Below are 14,104 nucleotides of genomic sequence, written 5' to 3'. Positions count from 1 at the left end.
GAACTCCTGACCTCAAGTGATCCGCCCACCTCAGCCTCTCAAAGTGCTGGGATTACAAGTGTGAGCCACTGCGCCTGGCCATAATATTTTATAAATCATTGCTCAAAGGCTTTTGTTTGTCAAATATGTTAAAAAAAAAACTGTTTAAAAATAATGTTCATTTCATTTTCATCTCTTTTTAAAATTTCTATTGTGGATTTCATAACTACATAATTCAATAGTATATCATTTAATATATAAATAACTACATATAATTGTTTTTGTTCAGGTTTTTTACTGATGGGGTTTGGAATTTAAAATTTGGAGACTTAATCTAGAGGATAAAGAAGTGTAATATAAAATTTGGTGAAGAAGATTGTGGGAAGAGAAGCCTTTGAAGCAATTTAGAAAAATAAAGGAAGATTGTTTCAGCTTTGAAGTGTTTTTTTTTTTTTTTTTTTGGGAATTGTTTTTCATTGAGTGTGTTTCAGTTTGATGAAAATTCTAATTTACAATAATTCATATTATGCAGATTGAGTTTACTGAGCAGTGCATTTTCTTGCTGTATTCAAATATATTTTGGAAACCAGATGATAATCAGAAAGTTTCTTGGAAGAATAGAATTAGAGTGGTAACTTGCTTTTAGGAGTAGAATTTTTTTTGATGGTTTAAGGTAGAGAAAGAGATAAAAGGCAAAAGGAGATAATTTGTTTGTAAATAACGTGACTAAACCACAAGTGATTTTAAAACAAGCTGTAAATATGGAAAGGGATGATACTTGAATTTTTTTCAGCATTGCAGACTTGATATAAGAGAGGGAGACAGCACCAAGTTATTAGTCAATTTGGAGCTTGTTCTTAAAGCAAGGGGGAAATGATGGTTTCTCTGACAGGAGGTGGCATCTTTGAGGACTGAAAGAGCCTTGTAGGACAGTGGTACTCTATTATATATCATTATCATGTTTCCTGCATTGCAGAACATGTTTAATAACATCACCACAATCCTGTTAGGTGGGTGATGGGACTTCCATTTTAAGATGGGAAAACATTCAAGGAGCCTTGTTAGCTTGCCCAGTTTCAAACATCTCAGAAATGGCAGATCCCAGAATTTGAACTCAGTTATGTTTGATTTTGTCCAGCTAAATAATTCTTCACTGAGTACCTGCTATGGTGCCAAGCATGGTGCTTAGGCTGTGGGAGTTCAGAGTTGAATGATGCATGATTCTGGCCCTCAATATAGTATAGCAAATGAATAAGATAGTAATTTTAGGGAGCCTTGGGGACCTGGAGAAAGTCTGAGAGTTTAGGACCATTTTCTGACAGACATAATGCCTGAACAGAATCTCAAAGGCCAGGGTAGGGGGGATTTGGGGAAGAGTTGACTGCAAAAAGCTGATCAGGAGAGGGTGTTGCAACTGGGAGAGCCATGTTTGTAAAGACATTCAGGCATAAAGTAGCATGATTTATGCTTAGGGACCTATTTCTAGGTCTTAAAGGATGAAGTGGGGGAACTAGTAGAAGAGCCTGGGTTTTTCCTTTTATACCTCATTGCTTCTCTGTACAAATATTAGAAGCTGTTAAAAATATATGTGGATAAAATTTTAGACTTTTAAAAATGCATTTTTATCTTCTTTTTCTAGGATCAGTTCGACAGCTTAGACAAGCATACACAATGGGGAATTGACTTCTTGGAAAGATATGCCAAATTTGTTAAAGAGAGGATAGAAATTGAACAGAACTATGCGAAACAGTTGAGGTAAGTTAATTTTTTTTTCAGCTTTTAGAATGAAATTACATGTTTAAACAGTTGAATATTAGAGGAATGTGATATTCCAGAGGTTAAATTCTATGTTTTTCATCAGAATTAGATTGAATTAGGTAACTGGTTTGTTTTAATGATTAATTAAGTCGTTGGCTAGTACAATGCCACAAGGAATATTGACTAGCTGGATCACAAATAGCTTTCATTCCAGAAAGACACTTAAAAATCTGAAAACTGGGGAGCAAAATGCCAGGAAAAAGAAATATCTGCATGTTATTCTGTGTTTTATACTTTTATTCCTGTCTAACTTTTTGCTTTAGTCATCTTTTCAAAGTATTGAATATTTATTCAGTTTCTCTTTTCTTCAGAGTTTGTAAGACTTGGAAATTGAGTGTGTGCTGAGCTGAGTTTCTTTCTGTCAGTATTCAGTTCCATATTATGAATGAATGTGATTTTAGAATATGTTTTGGAAGATAAAAGTTTTAAAGAGAAAATTTTAGTCTTAAAACTGATGGACTTTGTTGACAAGTAGTTGCTGGAACTTATTCAGTAAAAATGGTGCTTGAAGTCTGAAGACTAGACGCCAGTATAAAGTTTTAGCTGTAGGGTTTAGGGTAAAAAAGTGTCCTGAAGTGACAAAAAAATCCAACCTAAACAGGTATACATGACTACAAAGTCCAGGCATATTTTGATTCAGGGGTCAAATAATCTTCAGGCCCCATTTCTTGGCTGTGCTCCCTCTTGTTCTTTTTATTCTCAGGTTCCATTCATACCATCCTCCGTGTTCCTTTAGCTCTAGGTTTTACATCTTCATACCCCCATATCCTGGAGAAGAATGATGGTCTTCCCTATTGTACCTTTGGGGAGAAAGGAAGGGAGGGAAAGAGGAAGTGGGGGAATGGAAGAAGGGGAAGAGGATGGAAGTAAGGGAAAATGCAAGCCTGCACCAAGCTTCTTTTCTCCAGAAATACTAGCAGAGGGTCTCCTTTAGTCATACTGACTTTGGTTAGGTTATGTGTTTATCCTAAACAATTTACTAATACTGACTTATAGCTAATGATGGGGGGAGGATAGTTACTCAAAATTAATTTAAACTAGTGGTCCCAGAAGGAAGGGGGAGTTACTTGAGTGCCTCATATATCCACTATAATAGTGCATGTAACCAACTGACTGCATGTAGGGAGGGAATAGACTAGAGTAATAAAAAGCTTGCTTATAATATTTTTATAATGATAAACACACTATTATGATATTTACTGAATAATGGCATTATGCTAATTTCCTAATCCATATTCCTCCTGTTTGTTTAAACAAGGTATTTTCCACATGAGAGTATAAACAGGGAGCCTGTTAGTATATTAATAATCACAGTGATGATGTTTCATCTGTCCAAAAGTTAATGATCTGGGAAACTTACCTCTCTAGAATCTAGAAGAGCATGAAATGGCCTCTGAGAGATTAAAATAGCAGCTACCAGATGTATTATTGTGTGGCAAATAAAAATTTTATTTAAATTTTAATTTGATCTCAATTTTAGCACATTAAATTATCAGATTTCTATTGGAAAATTCTCAGTTTTCCCAATAGAAATGAGAAAAAGTGCTATAGGTAATACAGTGATGGCAGTGTAAAGGGACAAACAATAAAGGAAAAGGTTTAAAAATTACAAAAATAGATGAAATTTAATGCAGGAGTGCCCTAGTTCATTTTGTGTTGCCATAACAGAATGCCTGTCTGGGTAATTTATAAAGAAAAGAGGTTTATTTAACTAATGGTTGTACAGGCTGGTAAGTTCAAAGGCATGCCCCCGGCTTCTGGCACAGGGTTTTGATGGGTCAAAGGGGAAGCGTGGATGTATGAAGAGAGAAAGAAAACCTGAAGGGAATACTGACTTTAAAAACCCACTCTCAAAAAGCGATCCAGTCTTATTAGAGTGAGAACGCAACTCACTACCAAAAATGACACCAAACCACTATCCATGAGGGCGGATCCCTCATGACCCAAACACCTCCCATTAGGCCCTATCTCCCAACACCACCACTTTGGGAATCAGATTTCAACGTGAGTTTTGGTGGGGGTCAAACAAACCATATCCAAACCATAGTGAGAAGTGAATCTACTTCTAGGGCCCCAAGAGGATCACTGTATTATACAGAGTGAAAAAGTAAATACTGGTAAGAATGATCCTGCACCTTCAAGAAAAGAATCAGATTATTTTAAAGAGGGCAGAGAATATAACAGTGTTTCTCAAAATGTTTAAAAAGTCTAATCTATCCTTTAATCTAGCATTTTCATTTCTAAACTTTCCTGCAGAAAAATACGAGTGAGCAAAGGTGTTTGCACAAAACTCTTCATTGCAGGAAAAAAAAAAGTTTCTGGTTGTAAAAGTGCCTGTCAGTAGAAGAATGATGAAAAAGACTGGTAGATAGTTTTAAAAAAATCAGGTGTACCAGCATTTTAAAATTTAAAAGCCTTATTCATCAGGTTGAATGATGAATGTACAGTAAGAACTGAATGTACAGTAACATCATTTTATTGCTTACTTGTGTTTGTATATACAGTTATGTATAAAATTTGTATGTATTCTGAAGAGGTCTAGAAGAATACACCCAGATTATGTTACAACAATTACCCTTGTGGAACGAGAGTAGGGAATGATAAGGGAAGGAACTTTTTATTTCATACACTTTTGAATTGTAGTCTTTTCAGTGATTGTGTATTACTTTTGTAATTTAGAACACTTGTTAAGAAGAGGATATGCTTCAAAAGAGATTCCTATCACAAATTATAAAATAAAAATTGATAATTTATAAGATTAAAAAAAACTTCAGTAATGTGGAATATTTAACTGTCCAGGACAACTTAGACCTCAAAGCTTTTGAGATGGCCAGGTTTTGTTAGTGTAACAGGACTCATCTAATCAAATGGCAGGCTTGTTTGCCTTCTCTCTGTTCTGAGACTGATAATAACCATTACAATTTTCACTTACTTGCAGAAAAGGGATTTGAGCTCCAGTTCATTGAAGCAAGGGTGGCTAGAACCCACAACTTCATGATATGAAAAGTAGAATTTTGTATTGAGAAAGTGGGTTTTATTATGTACTGATGCTTTACAAAGGTGATTTGAAGGAATGAAGCACACTTAAGGAATTTGGCACATTTCCATTCTAAGGATGATTCTTAATAGCAGTGATTCTCAACAAGGGCAGAATTATTGGAGTGTTGAAGTATGAGGAGTAATGAAGAGTTGAGAGAAGGCATGTTTAATTTGAAATGATCTACATTGAGATTTGCTGCTTTGGATGACTACTTAGTAAATGATTGGATTATCAGCTGTTATTTATAGTATGTCTTTTGTCCAAAGGGAAGAGGTTTGCCTTGTTTGTTTCCTCCTCTTTAATGGGAAAAATTCTTTTGGTTAACTCCCCTTATTTTTGCTAGTGCAGAGGATAATTTCTTTCATAGTGAGGCAGCACTTTTTTTTTTCTCCTAAATATTATAATATTAGTCCATTCTCACACTGCTAATAAAGACATACCTGAGACTGGGTAATTTATAAGGGAAAGAGGTTTAATTGACTCACAGTTCAGCATGGCTGGGGAGGCCTCAGTAAATTTATAATCATGGTGGAAGGAGAAGAATAAGTGCCCAGCAAAGGGGAAATCCCACTGTAAAACCATCAGATCTCGTGAAAACTAACTCACTGTTGTGAGAACAGGATGGGGGAACTGCCCCCATGATTCAGTTATCTCCACTTGGTCCCTCCCATGACACATGGGGATTATGGGAACTGTAATTCAAGATGAGACTTGGGTAAGGACACAGCCAAATCATATCAGCTATATTCATGATGTTAAGCAATTACATTTTAAATATATCGCAAGATTAAAATTTCTTAATCTTTGGTAATTCCAGATTGTTTTCGTCTTTTCTCCCTTTACTCTTCTGTTCTTGTGTTTTGATGGTGTTGGTTTAACTTTATTCTGGTGTTTGATATTGATCGATTTTTAGTTTTGGTTTGAGGATGGGAATAAATAGAAAATAAAGCATCTAATTACATTTGGAGACATAGTTATATACAATTGAATCATGTCCATTTTGATTGATGGAAAATGGTTACTTCAGATCACTTGGTAGTGTTTTTTGTTTGCAAAGATATGCAACTGAAATCAATCATTCTTTTAATAAACTTATTGTATTTGTATAACAGATTAAGATTTCTAAGTAAGAAAAGGAGCCATATATATGTGATAAGTATATATCATTTTAGTTTTTTCTAGTAAAAGTAATTTTATTAAGTTCTATCATAGAGATAGTGCTGTATGAAATTATATTCCCCAGCCTCCACCCCAGAGCATACATAAATTTTTGGTTCAGATGTGGCAGTGTGGTGTAGTGGAAGAGAATTAGGCTGGAAGACAGGAAGCGCACAAACTACTCTTATTTTGGCCAAAGCAGACATCTCTGAATTCCTTTTGATCAGAGATTATATTATGTGCATTTCTGTACCCCATACCAAGCCTACCTGGTACCTCTGGAACTGGTTGATTAAATTTAAGTTGAATGAATAAATAATTAAATAATGTGTGTTTCAGTTTAGTTTAGAAATTAGGATCTCTGACCACATGCTGAACCTTTGACCACATAGCAGCTTTCTATTAATACTGGAGTTTGGTGTCATGTACATCATTGTGATGTGGTCATTAAGTTGGTGTTATGTACATCATTGTGTCTGCTAAGAACAGTCCTAAATATTTCGGGTAGGCTTAGATACAGAGCAGTCCAAATATAGCTAGTCTGTAAGAAGTGCCTTTCACCTCCCGCCATGAGTCCAAAGCCTCCCCAGCCATGTGGAACTATAATTCCAATTAAACCTCTTTTTCCTCCCTGTCTCGGGTATGTCTTTATCAGCAGCATGAAAACAAACTAATACATAGTCTCTATCTCATTTTACTCTTCTCATACCTCTTTATCAGAATTTGGTTTCTATGTCACTCTTTTGTCCGCTGAAAGATTTTATATTCTCACCAGCAATACACAAAGCTTCTAGCTAGTCCATATCCTTGTTGTTTTGCAAGTAGCCAGCCTAATCGGTGTGAGTTGTTATCTCCCTGTGGTTCTGACTTGCATTTCCCTGCCCATTTGTGTATCTTTGGAGAAATGTCTATTCAAGTCAATTTTTAAAATTGAGTTTTTTTTGTTCTAGAGTTTTAGGAGTTATTTATATATTCTGGATATTAACCCCTTGCCAGATATATGATTTGCACATTCTTTCTCCCATTCTATAGGTTGCCTTTTCATTCTCTTGATTGTGCCCTTCTATGCATTGAAGTTTTAAATTTTGATGTAGTCAGTTTATCTATTTTTATTTTTTTTGCCTGCTTTTGATGTCATATCCAAGAAATCATTGCAAAATCCGGTATCACAAAGATTTTCTCCTATGTTTTCTTCTCAGTTTTATAGTTTCAGGTCTTTGATGCATCTTGAGTTAATATTTGTATGTGTTATAAGGGTCCAGCTTCATTCTTTTTTTTTTTTTTTTTTTGAGACAGAGTCTCACTCTTGTTACCCAGCCTGGAGTGCAGTGGCGCGATCTCGGCTCACCGCAACTTCCGTCTCCTGGGTTCAAGCTGTTTGAAATGTTTGTTCCTCGGAGCCGTAAAGAAATAGCACTTGAACATAAATTTATTTAGTAAGGCCATTTTTACTTCCTGCAGAAAGGGTACACTCGTGCCACAAGAGTACACCGAACAAAGGAGACAGGGTCATTTATAACCTGAGGCATCCACCCTACTGCTGTGTCCAGTTTCCATTGGCTGGAACGGGACCTTACCCCGATTGGCTAGCAAGTTAGAACTTTTTAAAAAGAGGCCAAGGTAGAGGGGAACAAAGGAAGGAGGAAGTAACTTGTGGAATGTTGAGAAAGGTAAAAACACTTTTAAATAAGGAAGAGGAACAGGCTATATGACCTAATGCTTGCTTGGACCAGTATAAGCATGCTAGGGCAAATATTTAGGCTAAATTGTGGGAGCTAAGAGCATAAAGTACATTGATTTCCTTATTACAGCTAGCAGATATTTAAGAATGTTAGCACAGGTCTTTAAATAAATTTTGCTTCTAAGAGAAGCTACTATTCCTAATTAGATGGGGAGGAAAGTCTTTGAAGAGGAACCTCTACTTTACTTTTTACAAAATGATTCTCCTGCCTCAGCCTCCTGAGTAGCTGGCACTACAGGCACCTGCCACCACGCCCAGCTAATTTTTGTATTTTTAGTAGAGACAGGGTTTCACCATATTGACCAGGATGGTCTCTAACTCCTGACCTTGTGATCCACCCGTCTTGGCCTCCCAAAGTGCTGGGATTACAGGCGTGAGCCACCGCGCCTGGCCCAGCTTCATTCTTTTGCAATAGATGCCTTTTATGTTTAATTTTTTACTATAAGAGAGAAAATTCTTGGCCAAAAGTGATGGAACTCCAGCTTGAGCTAATTTAAGTATAATGAGAAATTTATTTACAATATAAATTTATTGATTTATTGATTTTAATTTTTTATTGAGTTCAAGAAGTGGAATAGTCATACTGCTGGAAGGCTTGGTCTACAGCTAGGTCACAGAAAAAAATAAGGACAGTATCTGAAACACAGTCAAAGCCCTTTGTCTTTTCTTCTTCTTCTTTTGGTGGGTTGGTGGCTTTATTCTTTTAGTGCAGACTGGCTTTCTCCACGTGGCAGGAAATACAGTCATCAACAGTGCCAGTTTTATGTCTTAGAGATTCAGCTCCCATACTGGCCTCAAAGCTGTGTCAGATCCAAAGTCTTACAACTTTCAGAAAGGGATCTCGTTGGCTCAGCTATTTTGTTTTCTATCGTTGGGTCACTTAACTGAGCCCACAAATTGGGCCATATGTGTTAATCTGGCAGCTCTTAAGTAAGTTAAGAAAAGGTGTACTAGTCAGTGAGTCTCAGGTCTCTAATATTACCCTTTGCTGGAAGAAATGGTATGATTTATATTCCATTTTATAAATAAATAGTATATTGATCACCTCTTAAACAGTAATTAGAACTCAGCCTCTCAAATATTGAAAGGTTGAAAATGTATAGAGGTGATTCTCAGTCTTTTAAGATTTTTGAGAGAGTTTACATTCTGGCACTTAGCTGCAAAATGTTTTAATAGAAGTGAATTAATGTTTTGAGAAAGTATTTGGAATATTTTGTAATTTTTACTGAAACTCAAAAGTAAATATAAACATGACAAAACTAGAATGGATAAAAAGATTAGAATCAACAACTTAAATATATATTAAAAAGGGTGATATATTTAATATCACATATATAACTAATATGTATAGACTGCTATAATCTTTGGAGATGCCCACTAAATTTAGAAGCCTTCTCTGACAACTGAAGGAACAACATTAGTTTCTTTTGTATCCAGAGTGCATGAAGCCAAAGTACATAGAAAAACATGGAACACACACACACACACACACACACACACACACACACACTCTCTCTCTCTCTCTCTCTCTCTCTCTCTCTGTCCCTCCCTCCCCCACCCCCCAAACAATGTATCAGCATATCTATGGAATCTGTTATAATTTCTGTAATATGTACTGTGTGTATAAAACTTGTGTTTCAGTTAACTCCTGATTTATGACAACATACTAAAAACATGTCTTATACATAAACTGCTATCATAATTGGTGGAAAACCTGGATTTAGAGAGGGGTGAACAGAAAAAGAGCCTAGGGGAAGTAACATTAAGGGCAGATGTCTTAAACTAGATGAATTGTCTAAAATATTTTTAGTTTAGGCACAATCTGAATGCTTTGCACTTACATATTAAAATTTATTTGAGCTAATAAGCATATTGTGTTAAAACTGCAAGGCAGGGATTTTTGGGACTTACTTAACCATTCATGCCTTTGTATGACTTTTTGTTGACTTTAGACTGTTTTTTCAGAAGGCCCAAATGAGATCAGCTGCTTCGGAAGAATAAATTCTTATTGTATATTTTTATTATTAGTTCTGTTTATTTATTTATGAGACGGAGTTTCGCTCTTTCTCCCAGGCTGGAGTGAAGTGGTGTGATCTTGGCTCAGTGCAACCTCCACTGCCCAGGTTCAAGTGATTTCCTGCCTCAGCCTCCCTAGTAGCTGGGATTATAGGTGTACACCACCACATCTGGCTAATTTTTGTATTTTTAGTAGAGACGGAGTTTTGCCATGTTGTCCCGGCTGGTCTTGAACTCCTGACCTCAGGTGATTCACCCGCCTCGGCCTCCCAAAGTGCTAGGATTACAGGTGTGAGCCACCACGCCTGGTCTAGTTTTATTTTTTTTAATTATGAAAGCATTATATGATCATTATAACATTTAAATTCAAGTCCCTTCCCAGTTCCTCTCCTGAGAAGTGAGTACTATTAATAATTTGGTGTGTTAGCCGGGGCAGTGGCTAACCCCCATAATCCCAGCATTTTGGGAGGTGGAGGCTGGTGGATCGCTTGAGTCCAGGAGTTCAAGACCAACCTGGCCAACATGGTGAAACCCCATATCTATTAAAAATACAAAAAAATTAGCCAGGCATGGTGACATGTGCCTGCAGTCCCAGCTACCTGGGAGGCTGAGGTGGGAGGATTGCTTGACCCAGGAGGTGGAGGTTTTAGTGAGCCAAGATTGTGCCACTGTACTCCAGCCTGGGTGACAGAGTGAGACCCTATCTCAAAATAATAATTTGATGTGTCTTCTTTCAGAGCATATATTTTCCTAGAAATTTGGATTTGGTGGAAAATGAGAAGAACTTCATGGACAGTGCTATAGTTTTTCAGGTTGCAGGGTTGGCTTGAATGGAGTCTTTAGTGACCTGTGTATGGCATCTGAGGGCTCAGGATATTGGGGTTTGGGATGAGTCACTTATAGATGTGTGAGTTTTACATACAGGGAGGCAAGAGGAATTTATATTTAAAATTGCTTAGGACTACCCTGCATGTTCAAAATACAGAGTTATTTTCTTCCTCTTCCCCTTACCTCTTGTGTTACATGTGCTCTTCCTCCCAGAAGCTAGAGTTCAAATTAGTGTTATTTATGTGATGTTTAAGCTATTAATGAATTCCTTGGTTACCCTCTGTAGTACTCATAATTCTTTCAAGTATCAGAAGCCTAACTCAGATTGATTTAAACAAAGAAAGGAATTTACTGGCTTATTTGAGTGAAAAATTTAGGGATCCAGGTACTTAGAGAAGTGTTTAGGATCTTCTTGGCTTTGCTTTTCTCTGTGTTGGTTTAATTTCCCAGTAGGCTCTTTTCCCATGGCTTTAAGATTATGTCCTATCAATTTAACAACTTCAGCAGAAAGAGAGCATGCCTTCCTAAGAATTACAACAGAAATTTTAGGATTGACTTTCATTGGCCTAGATTAATGGACCTGGATCAAATAAATACTCCTGGACCTTAATATGTGGTCACCGTGACCACAGGTTCATAGGCATGACAGTGGAGGAGCTGTATTTTAGGATATGTTAGGCTATACTAGAATAATAAATTCCAGATCCCAGGGACTAAACATAACTAAACATTTATTAACACTCTTAATCATGCAAAGTCTGCTACAAGTTCAGACAGCCCATGTGGTAACTCAAGGATCCATACTGTTCTCATCTTCATCTCATCATTCAACCTCCACAGTTGCTTCAGCAGAGAATGAGGGAGCCCAGAAGGTTGTACACAAGCTCTAAATGCTTCAGCCTGTACTTACACAGAGCTCATAGCCCAATGCAGAATTGGCCACGTGGTTCTACCAAACTGTTAGGGGGCTGGAAAGTGTGTGAAATAACATGGCTTTTTGATGAGCAGAAATGCGTTTCCACAAGCTGTTACAAAAGAAGGGTAGTGATACAGGTAGGTAAAACGTGTCCCCTACAGACTGGGACCCTAAACAATGTTTAAAATGTTGATATATAAAAATGTAGTCCATCTTTGAAACTACTCACTCTATGACATGCTTTTTGCTTAAATTTGACTTGTTTAATGCAGTTCATGAGTTTGCGCTTCAAAACCACTGAACTTAAAAGTAATTTCTAGAATACAACCCCATTTATAGGTTGGAGACTGTGCCTGTCATAACCATACCGTTAAATCACCTGGTGATTGCTAAATTCCATGGATATTTTAGGTACCTGTTTTATTATCTTTGATGATAATAGACTGTTTCTGTCTTAGAACAACTTCTTCTTCTTCTTCACCCTCTTCTTCCTCCTCCTCCTCCTCTTCTTTTCCTCCTCTTCTTCTTCCTCTTCCTCTTTTTTTTTTTTTTTTTTTTTTTGAGACAGAGCCTTGTTCTGTCGCCCAGGTTGGAGTGCAGTGGCACAATCTCAGCTCACTGCAACCTTCGCTTTCCATATTCAAGCAGTTCTTGTACCTCAGCCTCCCGAGTAGCTGAGACTGCAGGAGTGCGCCACCATGCCTGGCTAATTTTTTTGTATTTTTGGTAGAGACAGGTTTTCAGCATGGTGGTCAGGCTGGTCTCAAACTCCTGACCTCAAATGATCTGTCTGCCTTGGCCTCCCAAAATGTCTTAAGTGTCTCCTTTTTTTTAAGAGACAGGGTCTCACTCTCTTTCCCAGGCTGGAGTGCAGTGGCAACGATCATAGCTCACTGCATCCTCGAACTCCTGGCCCCAAGGGATCCTCCCACTTTGGCCTCCCAAAGCACTGAGATTGCAGGCGTGAGACACCTCACCTGGCTTGTCTGAGAATGTCTTTTAAAAAAATCCCTTCTCTTGGGTTTTCTGTTACCCATATGTCTACTCAACTTGGTTGTCTCAGCTTTGTTGTTGTAATGCAAAAGCAGCCATAGACAATACATGCATGAATGAGTGTAGTGCATTCCAATAAAATTTTGTTTTAAAAATAGGTAGTGGGACATAGTTTACCTGTAATCTTCCTAGCTTAGTTCATCCTTATTGTTCTTCTGAAGCAACTCTTCTTCCTTCCCTGTTAAATTTGTGTTTGTAGATGGTCTTTAGCTACCTATCATTTCATACTTCTTTAGTAGCCTCATTCACATTCATTATTTTAACCATCTCTGGTATTGGCATCAGATTTAAGGAAGGTTTTGGCTTTGTCACTTACTGGCTATTTGACTGTAGGCAAGTCACTTAATGTGTCTGAGTCCTGTAAAGTCAGGCTAATAATATCTGCTTGCAGTTGTTGTAAGCATAAGATTATATATAAAGAGTTTAGCATTAAGATTGGCAAGTAATACATGGATGACAAATGGTAACTCCTTGTTTCTGTTATTGTCTTTACACATGTTTACCCTCATATCTGCATCGTGATCCCAGAAGTTTCTTTAGAGTTGTAGTTTTTACTATATATCTCTACTGGGCATTTTTATTTAACTCTTCTATAGTGTCAGTTAAGAAGCATTCAGCTTCACGTAATAGAGTCATTTTATACAACAAATTTGGAAGCGGCATTCTAGAGCTCAGTGATGATGTCAGGGCATTTTCGAACATCTCTTGGTCTTTCTCCTCATGGTTTCAAGATATTGCGGTAGCTTCCAGCAGCCTGTCCTCCCACATCTGTATACAAAACAATTTTGTAAAGTAGTCACAAGACAGGGCTTCTCTTTGTGTATTTTTTCCTTTTTATTATAAAAATTATTGTTTTTAAAAAAGTTAGGAAATAGAATCTGTAGGGATTGAACATGTTAAGGTGGGAGAAAGTGTAGGATGATTGTCAAATTTTTGGCTTAAATGTCTAAATTCTAGATGGATGGTAGTGCCACTAATGTAAGAAAAGAGGTATGTAAAAGAAGATTAAAAGGTAGATAAATTTTATTTTAGACTTGTTGAATAGAGGTACCTGTGGCAGATGGACTGCCTATGCAACTGCCACTCCTCCTCCTACAGAAGCTTTATTGAGGTATAATTCGTATGTCATAAGGTTCACTTGCTAAAGTGTACACTTGAGTGGTTTTTTAGTGTATTTACAGAGTTGTGCAACCATAACCACAATTGAATTTTAGAATATTTTCATCATTCCAAAAAGAAAACCCTGTACCCATTAGCAGTCATTTCCTCCTCCTCCATGTGCTAGCAACCATTATCTATTTTCTGTCTCTGAATTTGCCTATTCTAGGGAATTATTCTGTTCATCATGTTTTCCCCTTCTTCCTTTCTGAGTTCTTTTGTAGAAAGGACTGTAGGTCATGCCCGGTTACTAGTTTGCTAACCATGACTCGGTCCCTTTCTTTCTGTCAGTCTAGTATCTGAAATAATCAATTTATAGCAGATAGTAGCTTTGCTGATATTTGAGTGAATTAGTAAATCATTCATAACAGTGAGTTTTGTTAGTGTTTGGGTAACC

General features: G+C 37.0%; 1 protein-coding gene across 5 annotated transcripts in view; it reads left to right on the top strand.

Moving 5' to 3' along the window:
* FNBP1L (formin binding protein 1 like) overlaps nt 1-14,104 on the top strand; it is a 99,164-nt gene that overhangs the window by 49,738 nt on the left and 35,322 nt on the right. For all 5 annotated transcript variants that reach the window (XM_002810596.5, XM_009247768.4, XM_054554145.2 and 2 more), the window contains exon 2: nt 1,619-1,734. In XM_002810596.5, coding sequence (XP_002810642.1) covers nt 1,619-1,734 — 116 coding nt within the window. The remainder of the gene's footprint in view (nt 1-1,618; nt 1,735-14,104) is intronic.

Source organism: Pongo abelii, chromosome 1, assembly GCF_028885655.2.
Source record: "Pongo abelii isolate AG06213 chromosome 1, NHGRI_mPonAbe1-v2.0_pri, whole genome shotgun sequence".
NCBI classification, from domain to species: domain Eukaryota; kingdom Metazoa; phylum Chordata; class Mammalia; order Primates; family Hominidae; genus Pongo; species Pongo abelii.
The sequence above is the reverse complement of the archived record's forward strand: the minus strand, read 5'-3'. Positions and strand labels throughout refer to the sequence as shown.